The following is a 12417-nucleotide window of genomic DNA, read 5'->3' as shown; positions in this document are numbered from 1 at the left end:
GGCTGACTCTCTGTCTACTGAGCCAAACCAGCTAGGGCTTCAATAAAGGTTTGTTGAAAGACCATATGAAGGTGGCAGTGACCCTTTCCCGTCCTTTTCTCCACCAGACCCGTCATGTGAGGGAGGGGCATGTAGAGAAGCAGAGAGCCTGGGGATACCTGAACCAGTTAGAGAGAAGGTCTGCAGTGGAATCAGGGAGTCCAAATTCATCTGCCACAGGGTAACTTACCAAGGGCACTTCGATCTCCGTCCAGGTGATGTTGGGCACCGAAGACACGGGCTCCACTAGTGTCGTGGGGAAGAAGAGGTTGTAGTGGCCTGTGGCCGCCAGGTATAGGGTCACGGCAATGTTGAAGGGCAGTGTAAAAACTGGGAGGTCCCACTTGCTGAAGATGGAGTTCAAGGCACTAGAAAGAACTGGGCTGAAGATGGAGGAAACAAAGGGTTAATCACTGTAGTCATTCTTAGGGCTACACCATCTCCTCAGCTCTGGCCGAGGTGCCTTTTACTGTCCCCTCTCCCTGATATGGTCCTTCCTGGCTCTCTTGAGACTCAAGCAGTCCATTGACCTGTGTTTGGGAACAGGGTATTCAATTTAAGGCACAACCTTTGAGAAACACAATTTAAAAGTAATATAAACCTGTCTTGAATAGAAAGCTTTATAGCATAATTTAAACATTTCTTTGTTAGTTAAACCAAGAAAGTGAAACAAAATGTAATTCTTACAAAATGTCATGTATTGTCTTTGGCTCATCAGGATGTGCAATGGCTACTGTGCTGAGCTGTGATAATGTTTTAGGGGTCTGGCCTCTGGGAGGAGGCTGCCATGCACATAGATAGCACACAGGATTGGATTCACTTAAAATACTTTGAGCTACTCTGGGAACCACCATGTGAAAATGACACCTTGAGTTTTTTGTGTTTCCTCTCTTCTTGGCCTTTTCCTTGGAAAGAACACAGATTTTGGAGAAAGAAAGAGCTGAGTGCTAACTACAGGCTGAGTGAGCAACATTAGGCAATTCATCTTCTTTAGCTTTAGTTTCCTCTGAAGGGACCAGATACCCTGGACTCCTAACACCCTCCGTCTTCCACACTCAGCGAGCTCAGGACCAAACATGAAATCATAAGATCCGGCTGAGTGGTCTACTTTTAATTGATGACTGTGAAGCCCAAATGGGCATTTAAGACTGCCTGAAAACCCTGTTCACATCCCTAGCCAATTAATTCTCCAGCTTGCTGAGACAAGTATTTCACATCTCCTCTTTTCTCCTCAACTTTCACATCTGCTTTCCTTTAGTTTCAGCTAACCACCTTGCTTTACTTCATTAAGAAAATAGAAATGACAAGATGAGAAATGCTTCATTTCCCCACCGAAAGATCCACATTCAACTGCCCTGTGTCCACATGCTCCTCTCATTGCCTTTTTCATATAATGGACGTGTTCCTGTTCCTTTATCAGGCAAATTCTTTTCCCTGTACCTAGGGAACCAATCTATCTCAAAGATTTCCCTCCTGTGATTTTCTCCTTTTTCTCTGGATTATCCTCATAAGTACACAAACATATTCTAGTATCTTCTACCTTTAAAAGCCCTCCCCCTTTAATCTAATGTCTGCTCAGTTATTGCCTAATTTCTCTTTCCTTTTACAGCAATACACCTCAGAAATATTATCTATCTTTGCTACCCCAATCATTCTCCTCCAATGCTTTCCCAAACCCACTCTAATCAGAGTTCTCCCCATGAAGATGACTCTCATCCAGTTCACCAATGATGTCTATCTTGTCAAATCCATAGTCATCCCCTGCTCCCAGCATTTGATTGCTGGACCCTCTGACTAGATTGAAACATTCTCTGTCTGGGTTGCCATGACACTGTACATCCTCAGTTTTCTTCTTGCTTCTCCAGCAGTTCCTTCACAACTCTCTGTCAGTTGTTCTTCTCTCTTTAGCCAATTTCTAAATATTAGAAGATCCTATGACTGCCTCTCTCTCTCTCTCTCTCTCTCTCTCTCTCTCTCTCTCTCTCTCTCATCTTCTCTTTCTGGGTAATATCTTTAGTTCCATGGACAAAAAATATCTTCTATCTGCCTCTGAGTTCCAAATCTTGACCATATCACTAAGTACCAGATTTGCATATCCAGTGACCTACTCAACACCTCTAACTTGGAAGTTTAAAGTTTCATGTCTAAACAGAACCCTCAATTTGCATCCTGTCTCCAACTACCAACCTGTTTTTCTTAGTCTTCTCCATCAAACCAGGTGCTCAGGAAAGTTATAGGAGTATCTGAGTCATCCCCCACAAACCCCATACCCCACAGCCTCTCAGGAAGTCCTATTGCTTCTACTTTCCTTAAAATATACCCAAGCCCAAACACTTCTCACCACCTCCGGATACCACCCTATTCTAGACTGTCCTCATCCCTTGTGGGTTATTATAGCAAACAACTCACTATGCCTTCAGTATTTACTCTTGTCCAGTTGAAATCTATCCTCCACACTGCAAGAAGAGTTATTTGCTTAAATTTAAACCATATTGCATCACTCCTCTGGTTAACCCTTTGACTGCTTCCCATCACAGTTGTAATGAAAATCCAAAGGCCTATTGATCTACGAGGCATATGGGGTCTGGCCCTCATCTACTTCTGCCTCACCTTCTGCCCCCTCCATTCTGGGTTTCAGCCCTACTGGTCTTATTTCTTGAATACATCACACGTCTCCAGTTGGGGGTCTTTGTCCATGTGCTGCTTCTGCCTGCAGCATCCTTCACCCAGATCTGCAGATGGCAGGCACCTTCTTGTCATTTAGGTCAAACACCCCTCTGCAAAGTGGCATCCTGATATCCACATCTGGAATCATTCTCTGTTTCACTTGCCCCATCTTGTTTTCCTCAAGTACTTATCACACATTGAAATGACCTTTTTAATTCACCAGTTCATGCGTTTATTTCTATCTTTGCCAAGAAAAATGTAAGGTCTAAGAGGATGGAGACCTTCTCTTGTTCACAATGGTCCCTAACACCTAGAATAGTCCATGCATATAGCAGACACCCAGCAAACATTAGTTGTATAAACCTGGAAAATGACACTGCTAATACCTATGCTGTGGATTGGCTTTTACGGACTCCGTGAGATAAGTGAACAACTACAGTAGTAGCACACAGCTCAGCCAAATTGCCACCCAGTGTGATGTGGCTGAGGAACTGTGCCAAGGGGCTTAATCTATGCAGTTATAAACCAAATGTATGCAAATAAGGACAAGTCCTCCTACTCCTTACATGGGGGCCCGTGGGAGACATTAAGGAAATCCCCAACAGAATTGACTGCTTTAGCTGCTTGTCCTGATAGATTAAGAAAGAAGCCCTAAGAAAAAACATAAATTGCCTGGAATGCTCAATGTAGTAATTTATTTGCAAGCACTACTAAAAAGTAATGGAACAGTACTTAAACTACATTAAACTAACTGCTTTTAGTAACTCTAGACTTTGAAACCAAAGAAAGACATTTACTTAGAGATGCTAAAAATCAGTCAGCATGTCTGAGAGGAGGTGTGCCCAGGGCTGGAGGCTACGGGTTCGCTTTGGGCCTCCTGCCTCTGCGTTCAGCAGGTGCCCTCGGACCCTGCAGGCCTGCTGTGGATGCAAGTGAACTAAGGTCCCCATGAGTAAAAAGCCTCGCACACACTGTGCCCAGTGGATAGTTCTTTATACCCTCCTACCTTACTTTACCTTCCTTCTGCAAAATGAGGTGATTTCACAGTAAGATCTCAACTGATGTTTCTCATCAAAGACTCTATGCTCTGAATACAGATGCACTGGTCCAGGAAAGCTCTATGCATCTATCACCAGTGAGTTTTCAGCTTTTGGATCTTGGTTTGGCTGCAGGATAGATGATTATCATAGAGCCTGGGGTTTAGTAGTGCAGGCTCTGGGTTCAGAAGGCTAGCAGTGATCACTTTTTACCAAAAGTGACCTTGGGACAAGCTATGTAATCTCTGTGTGCCTTGGTCTTTCCTTCTGTACATGGGGACAGCAATAGCCCTACACTGCTTAGCACTGTGCATGTAGGAAATGAATGTCAGCCTTTTTCATGAAGCCTGTCATGCAAGGAGGAATATCAGAACAAGACTAAACGTGCGGTGCTTTGTTGCTTTAAAGGATCCCTGTCACTCCAGATTCAAACATGATCCTCTTGGGTGCGACTGAACTCATGGACTTCCACAATGTCTTTCAGGACAGACCAGCCTGACTGTGAAGACGCGGGGCCTCGTGACGGTGCACATCCCTGTCTAGTCTAAGACACAGTCATCTTGGGGCTCTGTGGGTCTGGGAGCAGAAACAATGAGGAGTCTCACCAGGCCATGGCGGTGAAGGTCACAGGAAACAGAAGCCACCAGTAATAGTCAAACTTCTTGGAGAACACAGCCATCAGCAGTCCAACCAGCATCCCATTGTACCCGTGGAGTCCGGAGGCGATCGCAGACCTGGGGGGAAGCAGAGTTACTCTGCGTTTGACCTCATTGTCCCTCTCTCCTGCTGCTCACAGAGGAGTCAGTTTATTCAATGGATTTTGGGCAATCACATAGCTGCCAGCACCTTCCAGACACACACACACACACACACACACACACACACACACACGTACACACACACACACACACACACACACGTGTGTGTGTGTGCGTGCCTTGATTACCTTTGCTGATCTAGAATTAAATTATGCACTTTTGTCTTCTCTGTATCTACACTCTCCTTCTCAGGGGAGTCTCAGATTGCAATGTATAGAGGGAAATCTGAAAGAAACCTGAGGTGTGACATCGGAAAGTTGTGTGTGTGTGTGTGTGTGTGTGTGTGTGTGTGTGTGTGTGTGTGTTTGTTGGGAATGGAGGCCAGGGGCAGCTGTAGATGGGGGGCTGGAAGAGAAGGGGGCATTCAGAATCTCCTCAGGACTAGAGTAACTATCTGAGAAGCAGAAACCCATGTTTTGGGAAAATAATTATTTTTCATTGTGCTTGCATTTTTTCTATATTTTCTCATTTGTGTTTGTTGTTAGAATTTAGTACTTTTTTTGTTTTACATTCTAGCTGCCTCAGGCAAACTGAGCAAAGATGGCTGGCCCATACCTTTGAAGTCCCGTAGCCCCAGCAGGGGCAGTAGGAATAAAATGAGGAAGCCTTGGGGAGATAAAATTGGGGGAACCTTAGGGGTTGTCTCCACAGCTGCCCTTCCCTGTGGAGAGTGCCCCCTCTCCCAGAACTCTTCTCTGCTAAAAGTCTAGTGGCTTCTGGATTTGGTTGTCAGGAGGAAACCCATTACCTTATACCCCTGCTCTGACCATCAAAACTATAAAACTAGGTTCAACCCCAATGCCAAAGGATCTTCATTAGGATCATGTTCCATCACGACATGGAAGCATCAGTGTTGCTGACTTTGGGTTACTATCTGTAAAGTACAGTCTCAGGACCAGTGGGGCTGTGGTGATGGGAGTGGGATACCAGGGGTGGTGGTGGAGGGCAGTGGTGGAGGTTCTGACCTGGATATGTGGCTGTGTCAGTGGCTCATTGTGGACTGTGGTGAAGTGATGGCTCTTTGGAAGAATGTGTATGTAAGGTGCCTGGAGTTTTGCACCTGTGGTGTAGGACATGGTACTGACCTATCTGTAATGAAGCTCAAATCTTCTTTTCTAGGCACTGGAGTGGAATATGAAACATTGGACTGGACTTCTCATCTTGGATATGCTTAGAACATAGCCAGGTAGAGAAGACTCAGAAAGCAATTAGAGAACCATCATATATAATAAAATCCCAGGTGGCGTCATGCCACAAGATGGCCACCACAAGATGGCTGGCAGGGGAGGGCAATTGTGGGAGATCAGGCCGGCAGGGGAGGGGAGTTGGGGGCAAATAGGCCGGCAGGGGTGGGCAGTTGGGGGCAACCAGGCCTGTAGGGGAGGGCAGATGGGGGTGACCAGGCCAGTAGGGGAGGGCAGTTGGGGCCATCAGGCCAGCAGGGGAGCAGTTAGGCATCAATCAGGCTGACAGGGGAGCAGTTAGGGGGTGATCAGGCTGGCAGGCAGAAGTGGTTTGGGGCAATCAGGCAGGCAGGCAAGTGGTTAGGAGCCAGCAGTCCCAGATTGTGAGAGGGATGTCCAACAGCTGGCTTAGGCATGATCCCACAGGGGTCAGGCCTAAACCGGCTGTTGGACCTTCCCTAAAGGGGTCCCAGATTGTAGAGGGTGCAGGACGGGCTGAGGGACACCCCCCGCCATGCACGAATTTTGTGCACTGGGCCTCTAGTCTAATATGTTAATGGGATATGTTCTGTGATTGTTCAGAGAGAAAGGAAGGGTCATAGTACACTGGGGAAATCAGGGTGGCTCCCTGGAGGAGGAGAGATTGAGGGAATGGTAGGATTAGATACCCAGAAGCAACAGTGCTCAATTGGGAACAAGTGTGATGTTGAGTGGTAGGTAGGGTGGGTGCGTTAGAGAGGCTTTGGAAGCCAAGTTGAGGGATTGGATTTTATTCTGATGCATATTTGGCTTAAATTTGCCTTTTCCAAACTCTGCATTACATACTGTCTTGTATTATTAGAAGACATTTCTTGCCTGTTAGTCTTGTCCCCCTCAACTAGATTGCAGGCTCCATGAGGGAAGAACTGCCTTGATGTTCTGCACCTGCCCCAGAGGAAGTGTTTCCAGAAGGCTCTACAGTCAAATGGAGCCTGGCTCTGTCATTTGCTGTGAGCATAGGAGTGGTTTAATTCTGTGAGGATCTCCAATGACCTGTTCAAAGCTGAGACTCAGGAGACCTCGGCCTGGCTGAGAGAATAAAGTAGGCTGACCACAAGTAATCACCTCTCCACTCTGCCTCAATACCCAAGACCAACATGGAAAGGGACCCACCTGTCTTGGCTCAAGGCAAGGGCAGTTAAGGTCGAGACCACTGTCCCCAGACCCCCAGCAATCGTCCACCAGGGGTTCTGGATCAGGAGCCCTATGAAGATGATGAACCCGCTGAGAGGGTTGTTGACGAACATCACCTGACCAGTCCCCCTTAGGACCCAGTCTGTGAACTGCAGGGCCAGCGGCTTATCTGAAAGAGATGGGCAGAACCAGAGTCATCAGCAGGGTCCAGCCTGTGCTTCCCTGCTGGACCACTGGTTGGCATGGCAACCAAGGCAGACAGGGATGCATGAGCCAAGACACTTCCCCTCATTCAGCCTGGCACCCAGCCCATCTCTCAGTGGCCCGGCAATCAGTCCGCATGGGTGCTAGTTTTGCATTACACACCGAGGCACCGTGCTGAGACCAATTTAACGCCGTTCCAGCCATTGGCTTGGTTGGCAAGGAAGCCCCAGGAGCATTCCAAGGGAAATTTATTGATCCAAGGGAAGGGGTGGAGAGGGAAGGAAGCTCTTTTTATATAGTGCTGTATGACTCAGTTGAGGGCTGGTATCTGAGCAGCAGAAACAGTAGTCTGGAGAAAGGAAGCTGGGAAAGAAATGATTTTAGTACAGTTGTGACAATAGTATTGAGTCAGGATCTGGAGGAAGTCAGGTCCAGAAGAGGGAACATACATTTGATCTCATTCTCTGGGTTGGTTTCCAGTACAGCTCATACAGGTGGGGGCAAAGAGGTGAGGCATGTTTGTTGAAGCATTTAGTTTAGAGAAATGATGAGAAGGAAGACATTAAAAAGAAAAAAAACTCTGGAATATTGGTGGGGTGATGCCAATACTTGGCACATAATACACAGCCAGCAAAAGTGAAAGAATGACCAATCAGCTTGTTTGGGAAATGGCTTATATGCTAAGTGGTTGTCCTATAGCTATTCCATTATTCCCTGAAGGAGTGAAGAATTTTCAAACAACTAAAATGAGTGAAATGCATTTAATTCCAAAACTTTGGGAATTCCAAGTTATTAGGGTATGGCATGCCTCCCCGAGTCAACTCAGGGCTGGCGCACCCCATCGGTGGGAGCCCTCACCATGGTTGAGTGAGGGAGCAGCTTCCTCTCTCCAAGCCAGAGGCAGGGCTGTCCCACTGGCCTGGCCCGGCTGCTTCTTCCCTGGGCATTGACTTACCTTTCAGCCAGCTCCTGCACTCCTTCATCTCGCCTGTCAGGTAGCTCACTGCTTGGAAGAGGCTGATGCCTCCCCGGCCTGCCGAGCCCCGGGGGGCTGCCCCACTTTCTCTCCTTTTACTCCTTTCATTGGGTTTTTCAATTTTCACGATGTGGCTCTCTTCGTTGGATGAACGAAGATCCTTTCAGGAGAAGCCATGACAAAATATCAGATCATTTAGCTTTTTTCCAGCAGGAGCATTTGGGGATAAAGAAGGTTGTCAGGTTTTTTCTTTTTGATATAAAGGATCATCAGACAAATATGCACCATCTCATGGTGCCCCGACTGCCCCACATAGACCAGCTCTTCCCAGGATCTCTACACATTCTTCACAGCAGTGTTTCTTAACCCTTTGTGCCAGGGATCCCCTTTGGCAATTTGGCAAGCCTGTGGACTTCCTTCCAGAACATAAATGTTTGGAAATGAATAAAGGAAGTAGCATTACAAAGAAAACCAATGACACTGAAATGCAGTGATCACAATATTAGAAAAGACTGTGATACACATATAGGCGTGGCAGATCCAATACCTACTATGATTTCAGGGCAGAGAGGAGTGAATACCTGGGGCCTCTCCACTCTAACGCAGGATCGCTGCAGGGCCATCCCAGCTCTAGCGCTCACCACAGGAGCAGTGAGGCCTCTACTGTGACTGCATCACAGCCCAGCTTCTTCTCTAATCCTGCTGCCTTACTTCTCTGCAAGTACTGACCCCAGTGGCATACCCCTGTAAGCTTCTTCTTCTTCTTTTTTTTTTTTTAAAAATATATTTTATTGATTTTTTTACAGAGAGGAAGGGAGAGGGACAGAGAGTCAGAAACATGGACGAGAGAGAAACATCCATCAGCTGCCTCCTGCAACACCCCCTACTGGGGATGTGCCTGCAACCAAGGTACATGCCCTTGACTGGAATCGAACCTGGGACCCTTAAGTGCGCAGGCCGATGCTCTATCCACTGAGCCAAACCGGCTAGGGCCCCTGTAAGCTTCCTATATGCAAATCTCCCAGTCAGCTTCCTAGGGGAACCCAATCTGTGACAAAAATCTCACATGTGCTAATACGACTGTTGTTCATTTCCTATATTCCTAATTGAAGTAAATGTGAAAGTTTGTTGGAAGTTAATAAAAATAAAGGTGACTTACTTAACCCCCCTCCCAAGTTCCTACCCCGCAATTCTATTTGTGGAGCCCTTGCTCAGGACTCCTTGCTCTAAAGTTGTGCTGTCCCATATAGTAGCTAACAGGACATGTGGCTACTGAGCACCTGAAATGTGACTAGTCTAAACTGAGATGTGCTCTAAGTGAATTTTAAAGACTTAGTATAAAAAGAATGTGTAAAATATCTCAGTAGATAATTTATATTGATTATATATTGAAATAATATATATATTAATATATATTAGGATTAAGTAAAATATATTATTGAAATTCATTTCACTTGCTTCTTTCTACTTTTTAAAAACGTGTTAATAGAAGTTACACTTACACATGTGGCTTGCGTTATATTTTAATTGTACACCTAAAGTTCTCTCCTCCATTAAGGCAATGAGAGCAATGGAAAAAATGGTGCCCGAAATGGTGGATAACAATTGGGGAGAGTGATGAGCTAGTCAAAAACTTAAACAGATAAACTGGGGAATGAGATGTCCAAAGGGGGTTTTGAAAAGCTTGGGGGCATTTCTGTGACTCTAGAAGGCCTCATGTATGTGTAGGGCTGGCACATGACCAGGACAGTGTGCAAGCTCAAAGGAGAACTGAGAGGTCCCTAAGCTCTCACCTGGCTGAGTTTGAGTCTCTGTAGAAGCAGAAAGTGCAGGCTGAGGTAGAGTTGAAAACTGCCTGGGTGAGTGTTGGAGATATACCCCAAGATGCACATAGATCCCTTAGAATATGTCTGTCGAATCATTGGTTGACCAGTAGGCTAATTGAGCAGAGACATCAGTGGTTAGAAATGATAAAAAATATAGACTATCCAGAATTAGTTCAGAAAAGCATTAGACAGACATTCTAGCAATTGACTTGTCTTTAAATTTTCTGGTTCTTTCTTCTGACTGCTCCAATCTGATATTGAGCTTCTCTAGCAAATTTTCACTTCTATTATACTTTTCAACTTCAGAATTTTTACTTGTTTCTTTTTTTTTAATAATTCCCTCTTTATTGATAGTCTCTATTTGGTGAGATATTATGGTAGTACTTCTCATACTTTCCTTTAGCTCTTTAGACATGTTTTGTTGTTGTTATTCCTTAATTGTATTTAAGGTGATTTAAAGTCTTTTCCTAGTAAGTCTAATGTCTGGGCTTCCTCAAAGACAGTTTCTATTGACTGCTTTATTTCCCCCATTCCATACTTTCTTATTTCTTGGCATGTCTCATTATTGTTTGTTGAAAACTGGATGTTTTAAATAATATAGTGTGGCAACTCTGGAAATCAGATTCTTCTCTCTCCCCAGGGTTTGTTATTGCTGGCTTGTATCCCTCTCCACTGTATTAGTAACTATAGCCAGGCTACCTCTGCGCTACTGTGTTCAAGGAGTGCTAAAAGCTGACATTTGCCTGACCAGTGTAGCTCAGTGGTTGAGCATCGACCTATGAACCAGGAGGTCATGGTTCGATTCCCAGTCAGGGCACATGCCTGGGTTGTGGGCTTGATTCCCAGTAAGGTGTATGCAGAAGGCAGCTGATCAGTGATTCTCTCTCATCATTGATGTTTCTATCTCTCTCTTCCTCTATGAAATCAATAAAAATACATAAAAAAATAAAGACTGGCATTTGAATGAAGGCCTTCTTTTTGGAGACAATAGGTAATTCAAGGGGGCAAGTCTAAAGGGCAAGATTTTGGAGACTGGTTGGAAGACTGGTGTATGAGTGTGTACATTTCTTGTCCTTAAAATCATGTTGAACACAAGCTACATTTTCATCTTAGGCCAAGTAGGACTAATCATGGGAGTGACCATGTATTGACTTGGGATAGAATCTCCCTGAACAATGGCCCCTCTGTGGCATTATATAACACAGGCATTGGGTAGTTGGGAAAATAGCATCTTTCACTACCCTTCCCCAAACCCTACCCCCACCCAACCTGGGAAACATCCTAGGAGAATCATTCCTCACCTTTTCTTCAGGCATTTCCAGGAGGGGCAGGGCTGGGTGTGTATCCTGAGGGCTGGAGGGCCAGGTAGGGCTGGCTAACTCTGACTCATAGAGTTTGTATCTGCTGGAAAGAGGCTCTGCCAGAAGAGGACTGCTGTGAGTTTCAGACATCTCCTTCAGGGGGCGGCCGCTCATTGGTCATGCAACTGGTGGGGAAAAAACAGAACAGGTGGGTCAGGATCGGGCTCACATGGACTTGGCTGAGGCTGGATAGAGGTCTTAGAAAGCATATGGTCTGCCCTGACACACATGGGACCTGCTGTTCCAGAAGTTTGTGCTGCCAGAGCGGCCTAGAGCCATTCCTCCATCCATCTCAAGTTTACCTTTCAAAATCCCCCCATTCTTCCAAGTTCAGAAGAAAGCCCATTCCATTGGGAAGATTTCTCTGACACCCAGAATAGGTGTCTCCTCTTTTTTATTCTGATTTCTGAACTATTTTTCTCTACCTTTTATATTGGTTATTGTACTATCTGTACATATATTTTCCCTTAATACATACACATAGATTTGGCTCTTCCAACCTAGTGGTGATCTAAAAGAAACCTGTTTTCTTAATTGCTAGGGAGCCTACATTGCTTATAGTTGACCTCCAGTCTCCCTTCTCTCCCCTCTGCCTTCAGTGCTCTTTCCATCTCCTTCCCCCTTTTCCTTCTCTAGAAACAGTAAGAAACTCTGGTATAATCTGTTTGAAGCTGTGTGCACCAGGCTGGGCATCCTTCCCCCTCTGTGTGGGACCACTAGGGACAGGGTTTATGCTGTGACAAGCTTTTGGGAACAACATCTGCCAGAGGTTCTCAGTTTCTCAATCTATTCTGGTGTCCCAGGTAGTGCTACACTTCTCCCCTTCCCATTCAGTAATCTTAACCATTCTTCTCTGGCTCCTCTTCAGTTCAGTTATGTCTTCATTTACTTTAATGTTTCTTTGAGAGTTGGCTTTGGACCTGCACATAGCCTCTTCAATATGATTTAGATTTTCTCTATTGTTTCTTTGAGAGTTGGCTTTGGACCTGCACATAGCCTCTTCAATATGATTTAGATTTTCTCTATTGCTTCATGCTGCCTCCTCTGAGTTGCAGGGCAGTGTATCTCAGGACAGTGATTGCAGATCCCTAGGATGGGTGCTAGCATTCCTTACATTTACCATTGCAGACAT

At 45.5% G+C, this 12417-nt stretch overlaps 1 protein-coding gene across 3 annotated transcripts in view; it reads right to left on the bottom strand.

Moving 5' to 3' along the window:
* Positions 1-11399, bottom strand: part of SLC14A2 (solute carrier family 14 member 2) — a 44558-nt gene extending 33159 nt beyond the window's left edge. For 2 of the 3 annotated variants that reach the window (XM_054723916.1, XM_008158083.3), the window contains exons 1-5: positions 11226-11399; positions 8078-8258; positions 6898-7087; positions 4349-4477; positions 230-422 (exon numbers count right to left, since the gene is read on the bottom strand). In XM_054723916.1, coding sequence (XP_054579891.1) covers positions 230-422; positions 4349-4477; positions 6898-7087; positions 8078-8258; positions 11226-11399 — 867 coding nt within the window. The remainder of the gene's footprint in view (positions 1-229; positions 423-4348; positions 4478-6897; positions 7088-8077; positions 8259-11225) is intronic. The other variant, XM_054723917.1, reaches the window with a different exon arrangement.
* Between the last annotated feature and the right edge of the window lie 1018 nt (positions 11400-12417).

This window comes from Eptesicus fuscus, chromosome 12, assembly GCF_027574615.1.
Source record: "Eptesicus fuscus isolate TK198812 chromosome 12, DD_ASM_mEF_20220401, whole genome shotgun sequence".
Lineage (NCBI taxonomy): Eukaryota > Metazoa > Chordata > Mammalia > Chiroptera > Vespertilionidae > Eptesicus > Eptesicus fuscus.
Note: the sequence above shows the minus strand (reverse complement) of the source record. Positions and strands in the feature narration are given on the sequence as shown.